This window comes from Bufo bufo, chromosome 10, assembly GCF_905171765.1.
Source record: "Bufo bufo chromosome 10, aBufBuf1.1, whole genome shotgun sequence".
Classification (NCBI taxonomy): domain Eukaryota; kingdom Metazoa; phylum Chordata; class Amphibia; order Anura; family Bufonidae; genus Bufo; species Bufo bufo.
In genome coordinates, this window is record NC_053398.1 from 121,079,739 (window position 1) to 121,100,417 (window position 20,679).

Sequence of the window (20,679 nt, forward strand, 5' to 3'; positions counted from 1 at the left end):
ATGTCTGCCTCTCTATTCAAATGGGGTGCTTGGACCCCAATTCTCGTGATCAGCGGGGCTACAGCTGATCAGACACTTGTCCCATACCTGTGGTTAGGGAATACGTTGTCGTAATGGGACAAAATATTACAGTATACATTAATTTCACTCTAATGCAAAGGCCTAAAAGTTTAGAAAAACTTTCTGAGCATTTGAAATGTTGATCAGGTTTAAAAGAAACCTTACTTTTGCTTATCTTGCTTCCTGATTTGACATGTTTTCTTCTCCATTTACATCCAAAGTTAACTAACTGGGGTTTCCATGGCTGCCTCTTCTTCAGAAACACCTTCATATACCTATCCATGGTTTGTGCACGGTATTACAGTTCAGCTCTATGGATATCAATAGGGTCCAGCTGCAATACCATACATAACCTGTAGACAGGTGTGGCACTGTTTTTAGAGAAAAGTAGCCATACCTTTCTAAATCTGAACAAACTCTTACTAGCTAAACACTTTCTAGACTTTCTGATGAGCCTGTTTTCAGCCAGCAAGGAAAGATAGTGTTTTAGTGGCATGTAGGTCACAGTACTCAGACCCCACAATTGATCACTATGACATGAAACATTTTTGAAGCTGCATTTATGCCTTGAAACTAAAATAACTTTGTCATTGTCTCTCCTGTAGACTACTATTCTGTAGTCACTGTTCCAGCGGGTGCTAGAAGCATCCATTTCCGAGAGCTCCAGTATTCCACCAGTTACCTCGCTGTGAGAAACCTCAACAGAAAGTACTATTTAACAGGAGACTGGACCATTGACTGGCCTGGAAAGTTCTCATTCGCTGGGACCACTTTTAATTATCAAAGATCAGCACAGCAACCAGAAAGTCTTTATGCAGCTGGACCAACCAACGAAACTCTGGTTTTAGAAGTAAGTACCTATACACTTTTATTTAATACTTTTTTAATGGTGGACATGTATGGCAAATAAGTAAAACTATGTATTGTTGAAAGTTGTCATGAAGGAGCTTTGGGTGGGGGAAGGTCTTAGGTTCCCCAGACCTCCTCACATTCCCTTTTGGTGTGCCCTTTGTCCACAGGAGTCATAAATGATTGAGCCATACTATGTCTGTGAAGGTTCTCATTCATCCAGGTCATACGTATTATATACGTAATAATTCAGAGCAACTAAACTTGTATTTTCTCTTGACGACGTTTCGCTAGTCATCCACTCATTTGATGACAGCACATGTTGAGCACAAAGGACACTGGTTTGATGACAGCAAGGTTCGCATCTTAGACTCAGAGGAGGACTGGTTCAAAAGAGGTGTGAAAAAAGCTGTCAAAATAGAGAAACCGAGCTTGAACAGAGGTGAAGGCTGCCACCTACAATGCTGTTCTAACACCTTTCCCAAAGAAGTTAAATCACAGCTATTAGATTAATTCATACTAATTGCAATCAACATCTTGCCTCCATGAGGTCCTTGACAGATTATACTTACTGAAGCATGAGTCTTATTTTTTAACATGTCTCCTATGAGTGGCATGGTATGGAAAAACAAGACTGGAAAACACGTGAAAACTGGCAATGTGCCTGCATATTAGGGAAAATTGGTTGTGGTTTTAGAAGTGGCAAATGTGTCAAGAGGAAGTTATTTATTTTTAAGATATTATAAAGGTTCCTGCTGTCAAACTGTAGTAAAAACTGATATACCGCAATATGCTCACAGCATGGAGTATTTCTTTGGTGGTCTTGGATTCCATGGGTCATGCTTTGCCCCTCAAGCTCTGTGCTTAGCACAACACAGAGTATCAGCTTTGTCCAGAGTTTTCCTTTAAGGACAATGCTCTGTAGCCGTACTATGCGCTATACTAAGCTAAGCAGCTTAAAATAGAGCCAGACTATAAATCATCCAAACTGTGTTATTTGTGTTAAAACCTGCCATGTGAGCCAACTTTATCAGCCTATGTGCACTAATCCCTTCCAAGTGGCCCCAACTATTAATTTGAGGTCAACACGATGAACATTCAGAGATACTTTCCCAGTGACCCGTGGATGTTGAAGATATGAATCACAGATTTGGCTACAAGTATTTTTAGTCAAGCTGAGACAATGTGTGGTTTGCTTGAGATCAAAGCTCTAACTACAACAAACCAGACATATCTGACCTAATATAAAAGTACAATAGTAAGTAGGGCTGACTGGGTGCCACCCATGATGTTTATAATGAATGAGATGTGGTGTTGACAGGTTTCTGGTGATGTCTGGGACTTAGGGCCTTATAATAAAAGCCTTATGAAATGTATGTATGGAGTCCGGTTGGCTAAGTACCCTGCTACTATAGACGGCACTCGAGAAGCATCATGATACAGTGATACAATGGAACATTGCAGGATTTGTATGGATTTCAAGAGAAAAAAACATGTGGGTGCTATATTATGGCTGTGGACAACTAGGAACTTGGTACACAGCAATATTATAAGACAACACTGTAAAACAAGACACTAATTCAGCTTACAACATAGGACCAACCACCCACTGGTGGAAAGCCTGACCCTTAGAAATAGATTTCTTAACATGGGATCCACAAAAGAAATGCAGCATGAGAACGCCTAGGTGTTCTCATGCCTTATTGGACCAATCACTCTGTCGTTCACCACCAATCCAGGACCAGACCAGACTGTCACAACATAACTAAGTATCCCCTCCCAACAGATATTAACAGAGCACACATTAGAGGGGTTATCCGAGTTATATCTATATATGTTATGGTGGCTTATAAGGTTATTAAAAATACATTTGTAATTTACTCACATTTATTCTGCAGGCTTTCTGAACTGCCGATGTGGGTCACGTGACCCCTGACGTCATCCACCAGGCTCCGGTGGTGACGTCTCGTGTACAGGATTCTCCCTGCCTTTAGGGAGTGGCCCGGCTCTGTACACGAAACGTAAGAGCCTTGTGTGCCCGCCACCCTCTCTCTCCTCGGCTCCTGTGAGGGATCGCGCATGGTCGATCCTTAGCAGTTCCGACAGCCGTGCGGAAAGATCCAACAGTGTGCCCGCTCCCCCCCTGTGATCCTATCTAAGTTATATGACAGCTATATGTATCTAAGCTATATGACAGGCTGAAGAAATTCCACGGCACATCCAAGGCGTAAAATAGTAGAAAAACTTTATTCACCAGACCCGCGGGTCTGGTGAATAAAGTTTTTCTACTATTTTACGCCTTGGATGTGCCGTGGAATTTCTTCAGCCTATTATTTGGAGGGGGATCGCCTCCACAGCCGCTGGCACTCCGCCTATACCTTTTATACATCTGTGCTGCCCAAATTTTCATTTCTTTCTAAGCTATATGACAGCTATATGTATCTAAGCTATACGACAACTATATGTATCTAAGCTATATGACAGCTATATGTATCTAAGCTATATGACAGCTATATGTATTTAAGCTATATGACAACTATATGTATCTAAGCTATATGACAGCTATATGTATCTAAGCTATATGACAGCTATATGTATCTAAGCTATATGACAGCTATATGTATCTAAGCTATATGACAACTATATGTATCTAAGCTATATGACAACTATATGTATCTAAGCTATATGACAGCTATATGTATCTAAGCTATATGACAGCTATATGTATCTAAGCTATATGACAACTATATGTATCTAAGCTATATGACAGCTATATGTATCTAAGTTATATGACATCTATATGTATCTAAGCTATATGACAGCTATATGTATCTAAGCTATATGACATTTACTGGCCAAGGAAGAAGCTACAGCACCGGAGCCTCTTCAAACAGCTGATCAGCAGGGCTGCCAGAAGTCAGACCCCCTCCAATTAGATACTGATGGCTTATCCAGGAAAATGCCTTTAATGCAATAATACAGATATATACGATACTAAGCAATAACATAATAGAGAGGATTAGTTTGGCAATCTAGTGAATTTAACAATTTTTCTTGCAGATCTGGCAAGTACCAGGCTTGGAGTCTGTGGTTTTAAAATGAAGAAACTGTAAATTTTATAAGTCTTTGCTCTGTGGTCAGGCTTGCTGAGTGATGTGTCTGAAGTCAGGTGGCTTATGTGTCAGTGGTAGACCTAAAAGCTTTGTTCCGAGCCTGTCCGTACATTAAGACCTCGATCACCAGCTTTAAATGTAGAAGTTATTTCCACTTGGCTGAGTCGGTTCTGGAGGAAGGCCAGTTAAGTAGGCTGTAGCCCTGGAGGTCCTTCCAACATGAAAGGTTTACATTTCTGGTTCTACATCCAGATTTTTTAATGTGGAGTTGTTAGGAAATAGCTTAATTTATTATTTAGGAAAATTTTAAATTACAGTTGGACTTATTCCACGTGAATCTTAGGAAGTGAAGTGTTACAGTAGAGACCGCGTTACCACTACTTTGAGGGCAGATTTCAGAAATAGCAATGACATGATCAATGGGATCTTTGTTTTGCGCTGCTGCAAAAAACATTGCTTATCGGTCTCTATCCAAGAACTTGTTATCTATCAGTTTCAGTAATATTTCATGTGAAATGATCACAAGGAATGCCTTTTTTTTTGTGGGAGGTGGAGGGATCCTTACACACAAGACATTACAAAACAGGGGCACAGTATTAAAGGGGTTGCCCGAGTGTTTAATACTGGATAAATTCGATTTGCCGCAAAGCCGAATTTCCTTGTGCTTTCTGGTAGCGAATTGATTTAACCTGAAATAGTGTAAAAAACAAAAAAAATCATACTTACCTCCTCCATTTGCTCGCGATGGCTGGCGTGACAATGTCATCTTGGTCCGCGCAAGATTTTGCGCCAGATCTTCAAGCAAGATGGCAGCGGCCGGCCAGTCGTGAGCAAATGGAGGTGGTAAGTATGATTTAATTTTATTTTTCTGTTACTTTTACACTGTTTTTACTCTCAGATGCTGTGATCATGTATGATCGAGGGAAGGGAGGGGGGGGATGTCATAGTAGTTTATCTGATAGAAACACACTTGTGATGTCATAGTAGTTTATCTGATGGAAACACACTTGTGATGTCATAGTAGTTTATCTGATGGAAACACACTTGTGATGTCATAGTAGTTAATCTGATGGAAACACACTTGTGATGTCATAGTTGTTTATCTGATTGAAGCACACTTGTGATATCATAGTAGTTTATCTGATGGAAACACACTTGTAATGTCATAGTAGTTTATCTCATGGAAACACACTTGTAATGTCATAGTAGTTTATCTGATGGAAACACACTTGTGATGTCATAGTAGTTTATCTGATAGAAACACACTTGTGATGTCATAGTTTATCTGATGGAAACACACTTGTGATGTCATAGTAGTTTATCTGATGGAATCACACTTGTGATGTCATAGTAGTTTATCTCATAGAAACACACTTGTGATGTCATAGTAGTTAATCTGATGGAAACACACTTGTGATGTCATAGTAGTTTATCTCATGGAAACACACTTGTGATGTCATAGTAGTTTATCTGATGGAAACACACTTGTGATGTCATAGTAGTTTATCTGATGGAAACACACTTGTAATGTCATAGTAGTTTATCTGATGGAAACACACTTGTGATGTCATAGTAGTTTATCTGATAGAAACACACTTGTGATGTCATAGTTTATCTGATGGAAACACACTTGTGATGTCATAGTAGTTTATCTGATGGAATCACACTTGTGATGTCATATTAGTTTATCTGATGGAAGCACACTTGTGATGTCATAGTAGTTTATCTGATGGAAACACAGTTGTGATGTCATAGTAGTTTATCTGATGGAAACACACTTGTGATGTCATAGTTGTTTATCTGATTGAAGCACACTTGTGATATCATAGTAGTTTATCTGATGGAAACACACTTGTGATGTCATAGTAGTTTATCTGATGGAAACACACTTGTGATGTCATAGTAGTTAATCTGATGGAAGCACACTTGTGATGTCATAGTAGTTTATCTCATGGAAACACACTTGTGATGTCATAGTAGTTTATCTGATGGAAACACACTTGTGATGTCATAGTAGTTTATCTCATGGAAACACACTTGTGATGTCATAGTAGTTTATCTGATGGAAACACACTTGTGATGCCATAGTAGTTTATTTGATAGAAACACACTTGTGATGTCATAGTTTATCTGATGGAAACACACTTGTGATGTCATAGTAGTTTATCTGATGGAATCACACTTGTGATGTCATAGTAGTTTATCTGATGGAAGCACACTTGTGATGTCATAGTAGTTTATCTGATGGAAACACAGTTGTGATGTCATAGTAGTTTATCTGATCAAAACACACTTGTGATGTCATTAGTTTATCTGATGGAAACACACTTGTGATGTCATAGTAGTTTATCTGATCAAAACACACTTGTGATGTCATTAGTTTATCTGATGGAAACACAGTTGTGATGTCATAGTAGTTTATCTGATCAAAACACACTTGTGATGTCATTAGTTTATCTGATGGAAACACACTTGTGATGTCATAGTAGTTTATCTGATGGAAACATACTTGTGATGTCATATTAGTTTATCTGATGGAAACACACTTGTGATGTCATAGTAGTTTATCTGATTGAAGCACACTTGTGATATCATAGTAGTTTATCTGATGGAAACACACCTGTGATGTCATAGTATCACAGCATACTACCTCTTTGAGACTCACTTATGATTTCACAGCAGCTTACTTAACAGAAATACATTTGTGATGTCCCGACATATTATATTACAGAGACCCACTTGTGATGTCACATTATTTTACCTTCCTGAAACCCTCTTGTCACAGCAGCTTACCTGACAGAGATTTGTGATGTCACAGCTACCTACTAGAATGAACCTAGTGATATCAAAGCAGCTATAAACAACAGTATGTGAGTCCTTGATACCCAACTACTAATTTCTTGGTACATAAGCCTAGCTAGAAAATAAGCTGTTATGTTATCTAACAGATAAATGGAACTACTATGATGTTGGATCCTTTTGCCAGCATGGCCTCTGTATAGCTGCAAAGGTTGTAAAAGCAGTATGTGCCCCGGGGATCTTCAGGTTATATCTTTGTCACAAGGTAAATCCTTGTGACTGCTTGTGCCATAAACTACAATATCATCACTCCCATCATTGTCTTAATACAAGGCATCCATCTTGGGATCCACTAGTAGTCAGTGTTATCATTGTCAATAGATAGAGTGTTAACCTGTAACTGCCCTTCTGTACACCTCCGGGTCACATACCTGTGCCATAGAGACACAGCAACACTGTAAAGATTTCATGGGCTTTCAATTTTTAATTAAGTAACGGATAGTAATGTGATAACAGACACGTGCATAATAACTCTACTAAAAAATAATACACAAATTTTATTGCACAAAGGTAATACTGTTTGGCTAAGAGCTCTCTGAGCCACCTAATGATCAAGTCTGGTACTGCACTATTATACAAAATTTGACTAACATGGAATATCCAGTAGATGTCTATAAACAGAAAACAGTATGTAAAACAACTGAGTCAAATATCACTCCAGTCCCGATTTTATTGCAATGTCTTTATGTACAAGTTGTACAAGCCTCATTATTTTTGATTTGTCATTAAAGGGATACTACCATCAATTATTCTGTCACATTAACAACCTCCATGAGATTATTCTTTTTTTATTGAAAATATTGATAGTTTTCTTGATATAAGTATTGCTCTCATTCTAAGTATTCAACTTCCTGTCCTGGCTTTTTTAACTTCCTCTTTGGACCTTTAGCACAGCAAACAGCCTCACTTAACTTTTTCCGCCAGAAAATTCACTCCAATGAGACAGATCCCCCTATAGTGACTCATATTAGAGAATTAGAGCAGTGTTTCCCAACCAGTGTGCCTCCAGCTGTTGCAAAACTACAACTCCCAGCATGCCCGGACAGCCTTTGGCTGTGCAGGCATGCTGGGAGTTGTAGTTTTGCAACAGCTGGAGGCACACTGGTTGGTTAACACTGAATTAGAGCATCTCAGATTACACTAATCGATGCATTACTCATCTGTGGACATCTTTACCTGGGCCTATCAAGCAGTCATACTGTCTTGCGAATTCAACACCTACTATTATCATGAGGATTACCCTTTAGATTACATATTCCCCTCACAGCAGCTGTGGGTTGACAATGAGTTCTCTGTCGACAAAGGAGTTTTTTTTAACTCTCTGTGCTGACTACTGCAGACGGACAATATTTTGTATTTGTTTTTTAATGGTATAGAACTGCAGAAATGAAAAACAGCCAAAAATAAAAAAATGTTTACTATGAATTTAATATGAATTTAAAGTTTTAAAAACTACTCTTTCTGATTGAAGTATCCCTTTAAGAAAGCATCAGTAAATTTCCCAAGTCCAATGATTATGTGAAGTCTGTAAAGTAATTAACATGTACATAATAAACCCGGGTGTGCCTTCTTGAAAAATTCCTGATTCATATGTGTCTTAAAGTGGCCAAAAGGGAAAAAAAAATATTTTGAGGTCATTAATATATTTAAGTGCAATCCATTAAATCCAATGTTATTGACCTTGACATAAACACTGGGTTAAAATTGATGATTTTTCCTGTAGTGTTGCTTATGAAGGCATTTTATTATTCATCTGGAACAACGTTCACATTTTTGCATTCCCACTTGTGTTAATTAAAAAAGTTATATTCTATTTTCTCAATCATAAAATAAGTAAGCACTCCATTTGGCCAGCGCTGAAGCCTTAGGCTGTCTCAACAGCCACCAAATGGGATTTATATTACTTCCGAAGGAATGAAACTGAACAAAATATCTGTCCAAGGGCTTGATATGGACCACAGTCAAATTTATGGCAATAAGGAGGCTAAAGATAATTCACATTGGGAGCCCCATGATTCATAGCACTAGAGAAAGAGACGTTAATGTATAGACCATTGCGTTATCATGAGGGGTCCACAGTGCATATTGTTCAAAAATATTTCCATAATAATTTCAGTATTTCTATATTTTTCAGATTTTTTAACTTTTTAGTTACAAGTAGAATTATTTATGGGCTCAGTTGAGGATTAACAGTAAAACTATTTATCAGTCTGCCAAGAGTTATTTTACTATGTGAATCAAGAGAAAATAAATTCTGAACTAAAAACATTGTGCATAAAAGCAACTTTTAAATACTAGTTAACATACTAAAAAAATTTACAAAAATCAGACCAATTATTGATTTCAAATAGTCAAATAATAATGATAATAATAATAAAAAACATATAGAAGAGAATGAAGCATCATTAAGGCACGTACTCAACCACTTGCCATGATTAATATAAAAATAAAAATCAGACATCGTATAGTACAGGACAATCTTTTTCTAACAAAGCTAGAACCAGCCCTGTAGCTTGCATGGATCCAGAGATCTCCCCATTCATTGGTACAATTGTGTTACTAGATTTATTTCAAGCTGGAAATTCAGGAGGGGTATCTTTTCTCAAGGTCTGTGTCTTTTTTTGCTTTTGATGCTGATGGCAGTTGAAGGATGTAAACGAGCATGCGTGTCCACCTCAGTGAGGTTGACCGAGAAATTGTGAAAAGAACAAACAGCAGGTGGAGCTATACAGATGGATTTCACTGAATTACTCAGTAGCTATAATACATATTTAATTACAGGCAAATCTGATCCAGGTGTTGTTTGAAAAAATGTAGAATGTTTTTGTGGACAACCTCTTTAAGCTGGCCATACACATTAGACAAAAGTTGGCTTGAATGGCCAATTTTTGGCCATTTGAGCTGACTGTCCTGAATGCCCATAAATCACAAATTCTGCTGTGAAATATTTCTCTTATGACTCTAAGGCCTGATGCACACGACCGTTGTGTGCATCTGTGTCCGTTGTTCCGTTTTCCGTGATTTTCTGCGGACCCATTGACTTTCAATGGGTCAGTGGAAAACTCGGAAAATGCACCGTTTGTCATCCGCATCCGTGATCCGTGTTTCCAGTCCGTCAAAAAAATAGGACCTGTCCTATTTTTTTGTTGGACAACGGTTCGCGGACCCATTCAAGTCAATGGGTCCGTGAAAAAACATGGAGGCACACAAGATTGTCATCCGCGTCCGTGATCCGTGTCCATTTTTTTCCTATCATTTTCAAGGCAAACTTGACTTGACTTTTTTTTCACTTAGTCTTGTCTGGTGATCCTCCAAAAATCAAGGAAGACACACAGGAAAAAAAACGGATACGGATCACGGAACAACGGAACCCCGTTTTGCGGACTGTGAAAAAATACTGTCGTGTGCATGAGGTCTAAGGGTACAACCACATGGTCAGGTATCCTGATGCAGGTTTGGAAGCTAAATTCAGGAGTGGATCATAAAAGAAGAGAAAGTATAAAGGACAGATACGACATCCTCTTTTTTCAATCTGGTACTTTTTTTTGGCTTCCAAAATTGCATCAGGAAACTAGACCGTTTGGCCGTACCAAACACAGTAGAATCGTTCTGTAATTCTGGCCAGAGCTGGATGACAACAGGGTAAAATGCCCCAGGGGCCTCCACAATCTAATGGCCTACACCACCTTGCTCCAGACAGTTATAGTTTTGGGCAGTGAAATATATTCTTTTGTAGTCGTTTTTATTGGACTATTGTTTGTAAACTTTGTCCCTTTCCTTCCTTACCCAACAAGGGGCAACAACAGACTTGGATCAGACCTTGACTAAAAGTGGCTCCGTTTTGTAGTTGCATCCAAACTAATGGAAGGCAGGGCAATACCATATTGTGGCACATTATACCACCCCAACAGAGTCAAATACCACAGTCCATCGTAAAATACTGCCAGCAGCACAAGACACATCCCCAAAAACCTTTATTGGCCAGCCTGTAAGGTCTATGGCCAATCCGCCCCTGACTGTAGAAGTAATTATGGTGGCCATACTTGATTTCACCACTGGTGTGACTTAAAAATCCTGATCCCCAGTGAAATATTTGTATTGACATGCGTCATTTAAAATACTATAGTGCTTTAAGTGGTAGAGGGGCATCTGGGTCCCTTTGGATACAAGTGTGAATTCTACCTCTGCACCCCTATTTCTATGTTTCAGGCTTTCACATACATTTCCTATTTTGGAGCATTGCAGAAGACAGTCACTTGAGGACTTTTATATTGGTGTTTATTTTTTATTGCATTTTTTATATAAATACTTTATTTTTAATATTAGATGTGCATTCTTAAAAGGTAATTTTACAGAGTAACTGCACTTTCACACAATTTTTGTTATTTTATAGTGACATTCCAGAAGTTCTCATTGGTGGGGCAGAGCCCTGTGCCCTTTCAGCTGTGATCAGTTCTTCTCCTTAGCTGAGGATAGGCTAATAGATATCTAAGAAGCTAATAAGAAAAGACAAAAACAACCAAAGGGTCACACAGATGAGCACTTCTGCCCCTTCATTTCAATGGTGGATGAGGTTTCAGTATCCGGACCCCAACCATTCAAAACTTCTGACATATCTCAATGATGTGTCAAAGGGCAGTTACTCTTTAAAGGGGTTATTCCATGATTAATGTAAACAATGAAAATCAGACATCATATAGTACATGATGAGCCCTATATCTCACATGGATCCAGATATCTCCCCATTCATGGGTTCAATTGCTCAGCTAGATTAATTTCAGGCTGGCAGCTCAGGGGATGTGCCTCGATTCAGGGGGCAGGTCCTTTCTGCTGCAGCCGGTGGCAGTTGACAGATGGAACATAGCATGTGCAACCACGTCACTAAGATGGATAGAGAAATTAGAAAAACAGCAAACAGCAGGTGGCGTATATGGACACATTTCTCTAAATAACAGAGGATTTACAAAATTTCATGCAATTACAAAAATATTCAGATTAAGGTGCTGATTTGAAAACCGTTGAATATTTTTCGTGGGACAACCCATTTAAGCACTGATGGCCATTTGTTCTGCAGTTTTTAGGATTACTGGGGGGATGGGAGGTGAACTCCTCCCATCGCACATTGATGACCTACGTGTCATTGGGGATCAATGTCAAATCTCAGAACCTCTATAAAAATTGGCCTGGTATAGGCCAGCCTTGCATAGCCTGTTTGTCAATACTGTGCGCCCCTTTTTCTAAAAATTTTTATTTTCTATTGGCGAAAGTATGGACTGAACTAAAGCAGAATTTCTAAACTAGAGCATTGTCAGTAAAGACATGTCATCTTCATTCTAGGTTCTTTATCAAGGAAAGAATGGGGGATTTGCTTGGGAGTATACATTACCCTTATCTACAAATGATGAAAGACCGGTGAAGAAAACCAGTTTTGCATGGGCCCCTATGTATACCGAATGTTCTGTGTCATGTGGTGGGGGTAAGCAATTTTTTTCTCAATGCATGGTATGAAATACTTTTATAGAATCTAAGGCAGGGGTGTAGCTCAGGGGGTGCACAGGTAGCGATAGCCTCTGGACCCAACATTAGAAGATGTTAAAAGGGGCACATGGTAGGTGCACGTTCTGTTACAGATTTTACACTTGGGTTGAACCTGCTGACCTAACAGCTAGTGTGTCTGCACCTATTCATATTGTATTTTATGCGTTTTACTGTATGTGTTGTAGTGTTCTCTAAAGTGACTTCACCCATTATGAACTTTTTTTTTTCCAGCGAGGACCCATTATGTACACAAGTCATAATTTTATAGGGATTGTACAGGGTTATACAATTAAGACGGCTTTCTTCCTTGTGTCTGCTATTGCAGGACAGGTCTCATGTGAACGGAATGGGGCTCAGCTGCAATACCACATACTGCCTGTGGACAGATGTGGCACTGTTTCGGGAAGAAAGCAGACATGTTTTTTTTTAATCCTGTACAACCTTTTAAATTGTAATCTATCCAATAATACTGAATATTTAATAATACATGCTATATTAAATATCATATACTGATCTGTATATCAATAAGTATAGGGTATTAATGAGACTTTCTATATTTTTAAGGTCAAATGAATGTGAAACTTGTGTGTTTGCAAGATCTCCAAATTCAAGTTAATTCCAGCATGTGTGGCTTGTTGAGCAAACCTCTCCTGGAACCAAGATTGTGCAATACCCAACCATGTCCAGCCTAGTGAGTAGCTTTCAGTAATCCAATTTCTGTCTACAGTATCTATCTATCTACCTACCTACCTACCTACCTACCTACCTACCTATCTACCTATCTATCTATCATCTATCATCTATCATCTATCTATCATGCCTTTCTGATATATGTTTTCTAAGACTTTATTATTGTTGCTTATAGTTGGTCAACTGGCCAGTGGAGTCCATGTAGTGCTTCTTGTGGTGGGGGCCAACAAACCAGGACTATTAAGTGTCTCCAAAAAAAGATGATGCAGGGTGAGGAATTGGTTGGACATTCCAACTGCCCAGTGACTACTCCAATCCAAGTCCAAAAGTGCAATACCCAGGACTGTCCAGCAGAATGGAGCACTGGACCCTGGTCTCAGGTAAAATGAGAAAGAGTTCTTGAAGAAGATAGAATAGGTCTTGATTTATTTTATTAGCCTTGTTGCCTTTCTGTTGGTTATGTAGCATTTTTGTTGGAGGTTATGTAATTAGTATAGACTTTTAGACTTTTAGACAGCCACAATCTTCTCTGCATTATATATCATTTTTTTACAGTTAGAGGGGTTGTCCAAACACTATATATTTTTTTTTTTTAATGGGTCAAAATGAGAAACAATAAATGTTATGCCTCACAGACCCTAATTGTTCTTGCTGGTATCTACTTCCTGGTCCCTACTGACACATAGGAAATAACTGCACATGGTCATTTTCTGTGTGTCTAGTGGAAAACTAGAGGTGGATTGGTGAGGTGAGTGTCACATTTTTTTATGCCATTCTACCTTAAAGAAGTACTTACTTGACAACCCCTTTGAAAGGACTTCATGGGTTCTTTGTAGTGTTCGGAAGCATTACATGGTACCCAGTGAAATCCACTAAGGCCTTCTAGATCAGAAATGGTGTGTGACTCTGGTTTTGGGTAAAAGGAGTCCAATAATAAACTAATTTTCTTCACATTAAGGCCAGTCATATTATATATGCAATAAAACTTATCCAGACATGGAATCCATCAATCAGTAAATATTAAAAGTTTAGAGGTCTACTCGTGAACAAGTACATTTTAGGTACAGCATCCCTGAAAGAAAGGTTGTCATATACTTGATTAATAATACAGGGGATACACCCCGGCCTAATAAAAGCATCAATGACAAAAAATTCTTAGATAGTAAATTTATCTGAATTTATATTGTTCTCAAGAGCCATGCAATGTCTCCTAGGCCTTGTAATAAGCCAGGGCTTGTAGCTGTCACAAGTTAAGTAAAGGTGCATCGGCCAAGCTGTCTGGTTTCATGACTGAGACACTCAATGTAAAGATTTATTTTGGGGAACAGTAAGCTTAGAAAAATTCCGTCTTGGCTTCATACTGACTCCAAAGACCCAAGGTGTTCACCTCTGATATATATCCATGTAAGTTAGCCCTGCTAATGTCATGTTAATATAATCTTTGTCCATGAGCTATGCATCTTAATGTCTGACAGCTTGCATTCCTCATCCATTCCAGTGCTCCCGATCTTGTGGAAAGGGAATTAAGAAACGAGAAGTTTATTGCAGAAGTGTCAACTTGGAGAAATATAAAATACTTCCAGAAAACCTGTGCATAGCCAACTCAAAGCCGGAGTCCACTGAGAGCTGTATGTCAGCACGCTGCCAGAAAAATGACAAATTGCAGTGGGTGATATCTGCATGGACTGAGGTAACCTACATAAAAATCTATGTAAATATTAGAATACATTAGAAAGTTTTGTTTTGTTTTTTATTAGTCTTTAATTGATGTTGGAATGCTTGTCCTCATCTTGGCAATGATAGCAAGTATGTTACAGTAGTGGGTGTGGAAGCATTGTGTCAACCAACCAGTTTGGATCTGGACTTAACCTTAAGGCATTATCCTGGCGGTTCAGTGGTATTAATCTTTTAGCCCCTATACAGGAATCTGTACTTCGCTGCAGGGAACCACCAGACTGCTACCTCCTGTATGGTTGACAGCTGACCTATGGGGTCAAAGACACTGTTGCAAGGCATCGAAGGATCAGGCAAAACATGTAGTTAGAAACAGGCGGAGGTCAGGGCAGGCTGAGTCTGTACAAATCCAAGAAAGTGGTCCAACTTCAAGGCTGGCAGTGGAGGAAAACAGGCATTGGTCAGTACACAAGCAGACAACAGGAAATAGCGCACCATAGCAAGGAACTTAGCAAACTTGGACCCTAATTGCTCTGGCATGGAAATGAGGTCAGCAGCACAGAGTCATAGCAGGAGATGATTAGCAATTAGAAGCAGTTGTGCAGAAACACACAGAGAAAGGGGATAAGGGGAATGGTAGTGAAGGCAAAAAATGGGAGTAGTAGTTGTTCAATAAGTAAAGTTCTTAGTGGAAGTAGCAGAGCAGTGACAGACCCAATGTAGCAATGTAAATTATAAGGTGGAGAACAACTAGCAACTAATGTGCGTATAAAATCTCCCATGCCTTTTAGACTATCATCAGCCAAGCCCTCTATTTTTGGTGGGACTGGGTAAGAGTATAATGTGTATGGTGGCCTCCAGACCCTCCACCGATAGATGATGTTGGGGAAGTTGGGGGGTTAACGCTCAATCCTTTTGTTCTCCAGGGAGCTAAATCACCGTCAGAGTTGCCTGACAGTGACTTTCTCTCTCTATAGAAAACACATACCTGCCTGAATTGAGCATGCATTGTGTAATTGTAAAGTCAGGAGAGACTGCGGTCACTTGTACAAGCATCGGTGGAACAGCTGTTGAAGGTGCATTGGCACTTTTAGAATCACAAAATATCTTTTCCTCTATGTTAAAGGTTTGTCCATATGGAAGAACATGTTAAAAAAGCAGAATGTCTTTAAAAAGTTTAAATATTAATGTTTCAATTTTCAATCCGTCTCTCTTCAGATGCTGAAATATTTATTAGAGGGCGTGTTTATTTTTGTAGAAAATATAGCAGATCATAACATAGCTCTATGGATCTCATATTTGGGAAAGAGTAAATAAGATGCTAGGGCTTCATAGGGGCAACAACTGAATTTTTTGCTTTTGCTTGGAAATCAAGAAGAAAGGATCTACAAATATGTCACAAATGTGTCAAAATATCTGCAGATAAATTCCTGTATGTCATTTTTAGATATAGAAATGCATTGGATATTTGGTAATCTAGTGGATAGTTGATTTTATTTAATGTTATTAATAAATTACCATTTGCTTCTCCATAGTGTTCAGCAACATGTGGTCCTGGTGTAAAAAAGCGTGAACTGAAGTGTGGAGAGCAAGACAGTCATGGTAAACTTGTGACTGTTCCTCAGAGAAGATGCCGTAGTCTCAGAAAAGTGAATATACCCCTGGAGCAGTCGTGCAATAGCAAACCATGCCCTGTGGAGTCACCCTACTCTGCATTTTATGGATGGCATACATCACCATGGCAACCGGTAAATCCTTTATCCTTATGCCACAAAAACATTAGTTGCTGTAAACGTTATTTTATATATAAGTATAAAATAAGTAAAAAACGAAAAAACCTATGTATACAATGCATGTAACGAGAACATGTGTCTATTCTGACCAGTGTACAGTTACATGTGGTGGAGGCGTGCAGATGCGAAATGTCCAGTGTCTTCATCAAGGTAGACCTGTGGTAGGATGTCTGCCTAATCAGAAGCCATCAACTTCCCAAGCGTGCAACATGAACTTCTGTCCTTCTTCAGGATCCAAAGGTATGGATTCTAAAAATCAAGGAAATGCTTAGGAAAGGTTGTATAGGTGGATTATTTTTATTTTTTTCTGACTTTCCGATGTTGCTGTGGTCCCTGGTGCTCTCTACTTCCTGGTCCTGTCTGAAAACGCTTGAGCCAGGACCACAAAGTAGAGAGAAACAAGGACAGGCACAGTGTCGAAACAGCAGCAGCAGGGAATGGGTGAGGGTGAATATGACTTCTTTTAACCCACTGTGAGCCATGAAAATGCTTCCCTACATGACCAAATAATATGGTCATGATTTACCAATACTCTAGTATAGTGTTGGAATTCTATACCATGAGTGAATAATACTGTTAGAGTCTTGCTAAATAATACTGCCATACAATGGCCAAGAAATAATATCATACAGCTATACAATTACTGATTAATACCACCATATAGTGACCAAATAATTACTTAATACTGTGACTGAAGAGAAACACTATACCACCATACAGTAGCCAAATAGTTATTTAGTATATTGACTGAAAAGAAACACTGTACCACCATTTATTGGATCTGAGCAATAATAGCAGTTAGTATCTTCTCTGATTGTTCCCATTCATTTTCCCTTTCTTCTCCATCTGGCCCAGACCATTATGAAGGCTTCTTCTAGCTCCCAAATTTTGCTCCATGGATATATCTGTCTATTATTTTTTTGCAGTAGACACACCCTTAATTCAGATAATACAATCTGATGACAGTTTTTGAATACCAAATGCAGTACATGTTACAGTAGCCCATTAAAATGCCAACGTTATTGACTCAAAGCATTGTCCCATTACCCTTAAAACAGTTCTGGCAGGGTGCCTTCATAAAATGTCTGCACTCTTTGCAGAATCCTATTTGCATGCATTGATCAGGCATTATCCTGGTGGTGTAGGTATACCACCAGGATCAAATTGATTATAGGTGTATTGTATGTAGCTAAAAGGCCAAGCCTGTGTCCTTTATTGTGCTGAAATATGGAACCAATGAAGATCTTACATAATATAATGAGGCTTTAGAGTTTTGTCATATAAGTCTACAATCTTATCATGGTGTAATTAGGCTCAAATTAGTGTACATAATTTTAAAATCTGCCCGACAAGTGAACCATGGCTTGGATAATTACAATTTGTTGGCCAAAGTCCTGATAAATATGAATGACAGATTTTCTAAGTAGCAAGAGACACAAAAGCAGGGGGCTTAATACATTACAACTAATGAATTGCTAATTATAAAGACATAAGCATATAATTACAGGCTCTAACTGAACTGTGAGATTGCAAACACGGCAGATCAATCATAGGCTGCTGTGTCTGTAAATAGAAATATTTTTAAAAGTTTTTGGACAAAAAAAAAATATTTTTGAATGTTTCTTGCAGTGTTTTTATGATATGATATTTGTCATAAGGCGATGCAGTTTGTTGCAGGTTGCTGCAGTTTGGTTTCCGTCCTTGGATGTGGAGCAAAACGGGGAGCAAGTCAATGGGGACGGATCCGTTTTCTCTGACACAATCTGACACAATAGAAAACTGATCCGTCCCCCATTGACTTTAAAAGAAGTTCATGACGGATCCATCTTGGCTATGTGACAGATAATACAACCAGATCCGTTCATAACTGATGCAGAAGGTTGTATTATCAGTAACGGAAACGTTTTTGCTGAACCCTGCCGGATCCAGCAAAAACTATAGTGTGAAAGTATCCTAAGGGAGGACATGATTAACCTGTACAGATATATAAAATGGACCATACAAAACATATCGAGAAAAGCTATTCTGTGTGAACCCCCTAAAAAAAACAAGGGGCCACTCCCTACTCTTGGAGAAAAAAGGTTCAGTCATAAGAGACGACAAGCATTCTGTACAGTAAGGGCTGCAAACCTCTGTAATAGCCTGCCACAGCAGCTGGTCACAGCAAATACAGGAGATGGCTTCAATAAAGGTTTATATTACTTTTTATTTCAAAATAACATTGACTCTAATGACAATATAAAGAAATAATGTTCTGCACACACTTTCCCTTTGGCCCAACCACTTTTTAAAGGGAAGATGGACATTGATTCAGGGATTTGTTCCGTGGATCAATATAGCAGGATTGCAGTTCAAACTTGGTGGACTTTTGTCTTTTTCCAACCTTAACAACTATGTAACTATGATGTTTTCTTTAAAATCATGAAGGTAAAAGACCATGTAATAATGTCTCACTTTCCCGCTTTACAGAAGATCCATCGTGTGTGGACTACTTCAGCTGGTGCTCCCTTGTCCCTCAACATGGAGTTTGCAACCACAAGTTTTATGGGAAGCAATGTTGTAAGTCTTGCACGAGAAAGAAACACTACAGTGACACTGGATGACCTCCTGGTATTGGCCATGACTTGTCTTCACTGCAGAAAATTTCCTCTGAAATAGAAATTCATGCAACAAAAGTTAATAATCTCTGGAATATTGTTTGATCTTAAGGCTGGAAAATCACAGACAAATTCCAGACAATCAGATTTTTCTCTGATTAAAAGTTCCTAGGTGTATTCAAGCTACAAGCAAAACACTGAATTTGTACTGGAAGGAAACTAAATCCTGAGGAACCATGGCTGTGGGCTCCAGCAAAAGCACCACAATGAAATGTGTCCCTGAACTAGATGCCATGGCCTGCAGAAGATACAAGAACTAAGTTCCACCGGAGGTCAGGCACAACTGGTAGAAGAGAAAGTCCATGTTTGTAAACCATGTGTGGCAGATATTCTGGTGGACTGTATCTGAATCTACAGATTGTTTTCTTCATGAGCCAATATGTAAAAAACGTTTGGACACAAATCGACTCTTATGAGAGGTCATGTGGTGGTTGGACATACAGTATATAAAACATTTGGTAGAAATGGAGATCTGTAATAATGGACTTTGTATTTCAAATATTTATCGTACATCTCATCCTTTAACCTGAATCTGGAGCCGTAAGATGGTCCTGCTTTGGTGCTTGTATGTAGGTGCTACTACTATTTGGTCAGCGTTAGAGATGGTGCTCTTTACCTTGCTGCTGGAAAAGCAGGGTGGTTATCTTGTGAACTTATGTTCTGAATTTACATTCATATCAAATGTAAAATCAGATAATGAAAGACATATGAACATACCACAGAACACTTTGGAATGAATGCTTGCCCTCAACTCGGAGAAACGGATGAGTTTTAGAACATATTGCCACATGGCTACATACACTACATGAGTTGCATTTCCTGACCACTGACCTCTCATGTGTTTGGGAGCTTCCAATGTCTACCCTATGGCAGATGTCAGTGAAGTGAAGGATCAACCAGTTGGACTTCAACATGCATGATCCTTATGTTCTCAGGGGAGCTAGGTATTTGCCAGAGAGGCTTACTCCTCTATCCCTGTTCAGAACACATACACATTGGTCGAAGTGAGCAGTCAATCCACAGTTAAGATGTATGGCCTGCCTAAGGAGGTGGTCATAAGGTTATGTAGTCCTTCACACCTACTGTAGTTGGGAATTTGATCTTGAATAGGAGCCGGAACTGATACTGAATGTGATAGGCATACAGGAAAGTTATTTCTCTCATGGCGCCATCTCTCATCTGTGTGTTCCACAGCTTCAAGGCAGTTGATGACTCATAAAATCTGTTTTTAAAAGAGTTGCAAAAAATTTGAATAAATGGTCTACTTTTCTTTCCTGAAACAGTGTTACATACCAAATACATCCATGGACAACAGGGACACTATTTCTGTAATCTTAGACAACCTCAATTAGATCTACCAGGTAAAGATTCTGGTTCGAGACCTTTTCCTGACCACTTTAGTCAATCCCCTACAACTTTAAAAAACTAAATCTGTCTCTTTAAAAT

General features: G+C 38.8%; 1 protein-coding gene across 1 annotated transcript in view; it reads left to right on the plus strand.

Annotated features, from left to right (window-relative positions):
* Window positions 1-20,058, plus strand: part of ADAMTS18 (ADAM metallopeptidase with thrombospondin type 1 motif 18) — a 74,414-nt gene extending 54,356 nt beyond the window's left edge. The window contains exons 15-22 of the mRNA XM_040408947.1: window positions 666-910; window positions 12,219-12,357; window positions 12,984-13,110; window positions 13,285-13,489; window positions 14,608-14,799; window positions 16,319-16,531; window positions 16,669-16,816; window positions 19,046-20,058. Coding sequence (XP_040264881.1) covers window positions 666-910; window positions 12,219-12,357; window positions 12,984-13,110; window positions 13,285-13,489; window positions 14,608-14,799; window positions 16,319-16,531; window positions 16,669-16,816; window positions 19,046-19,179 — 1,403 coding nt within the window. The 3' untranslated portion in view covers window positions 19,180-20,058. The remainder of the gene's footprint in view (window positions 1-665; window positions 911-12,218; window positions 12,358-12,983; window positions 13,111-13,284; window positions 13,490-14,607; window positions 14,800-16,318; window positions 16,532-16,668; window positions 16,817-19,045) is intronic.
* Window positions 20,059-20,679: the final 621 nt, after the last annotated feature.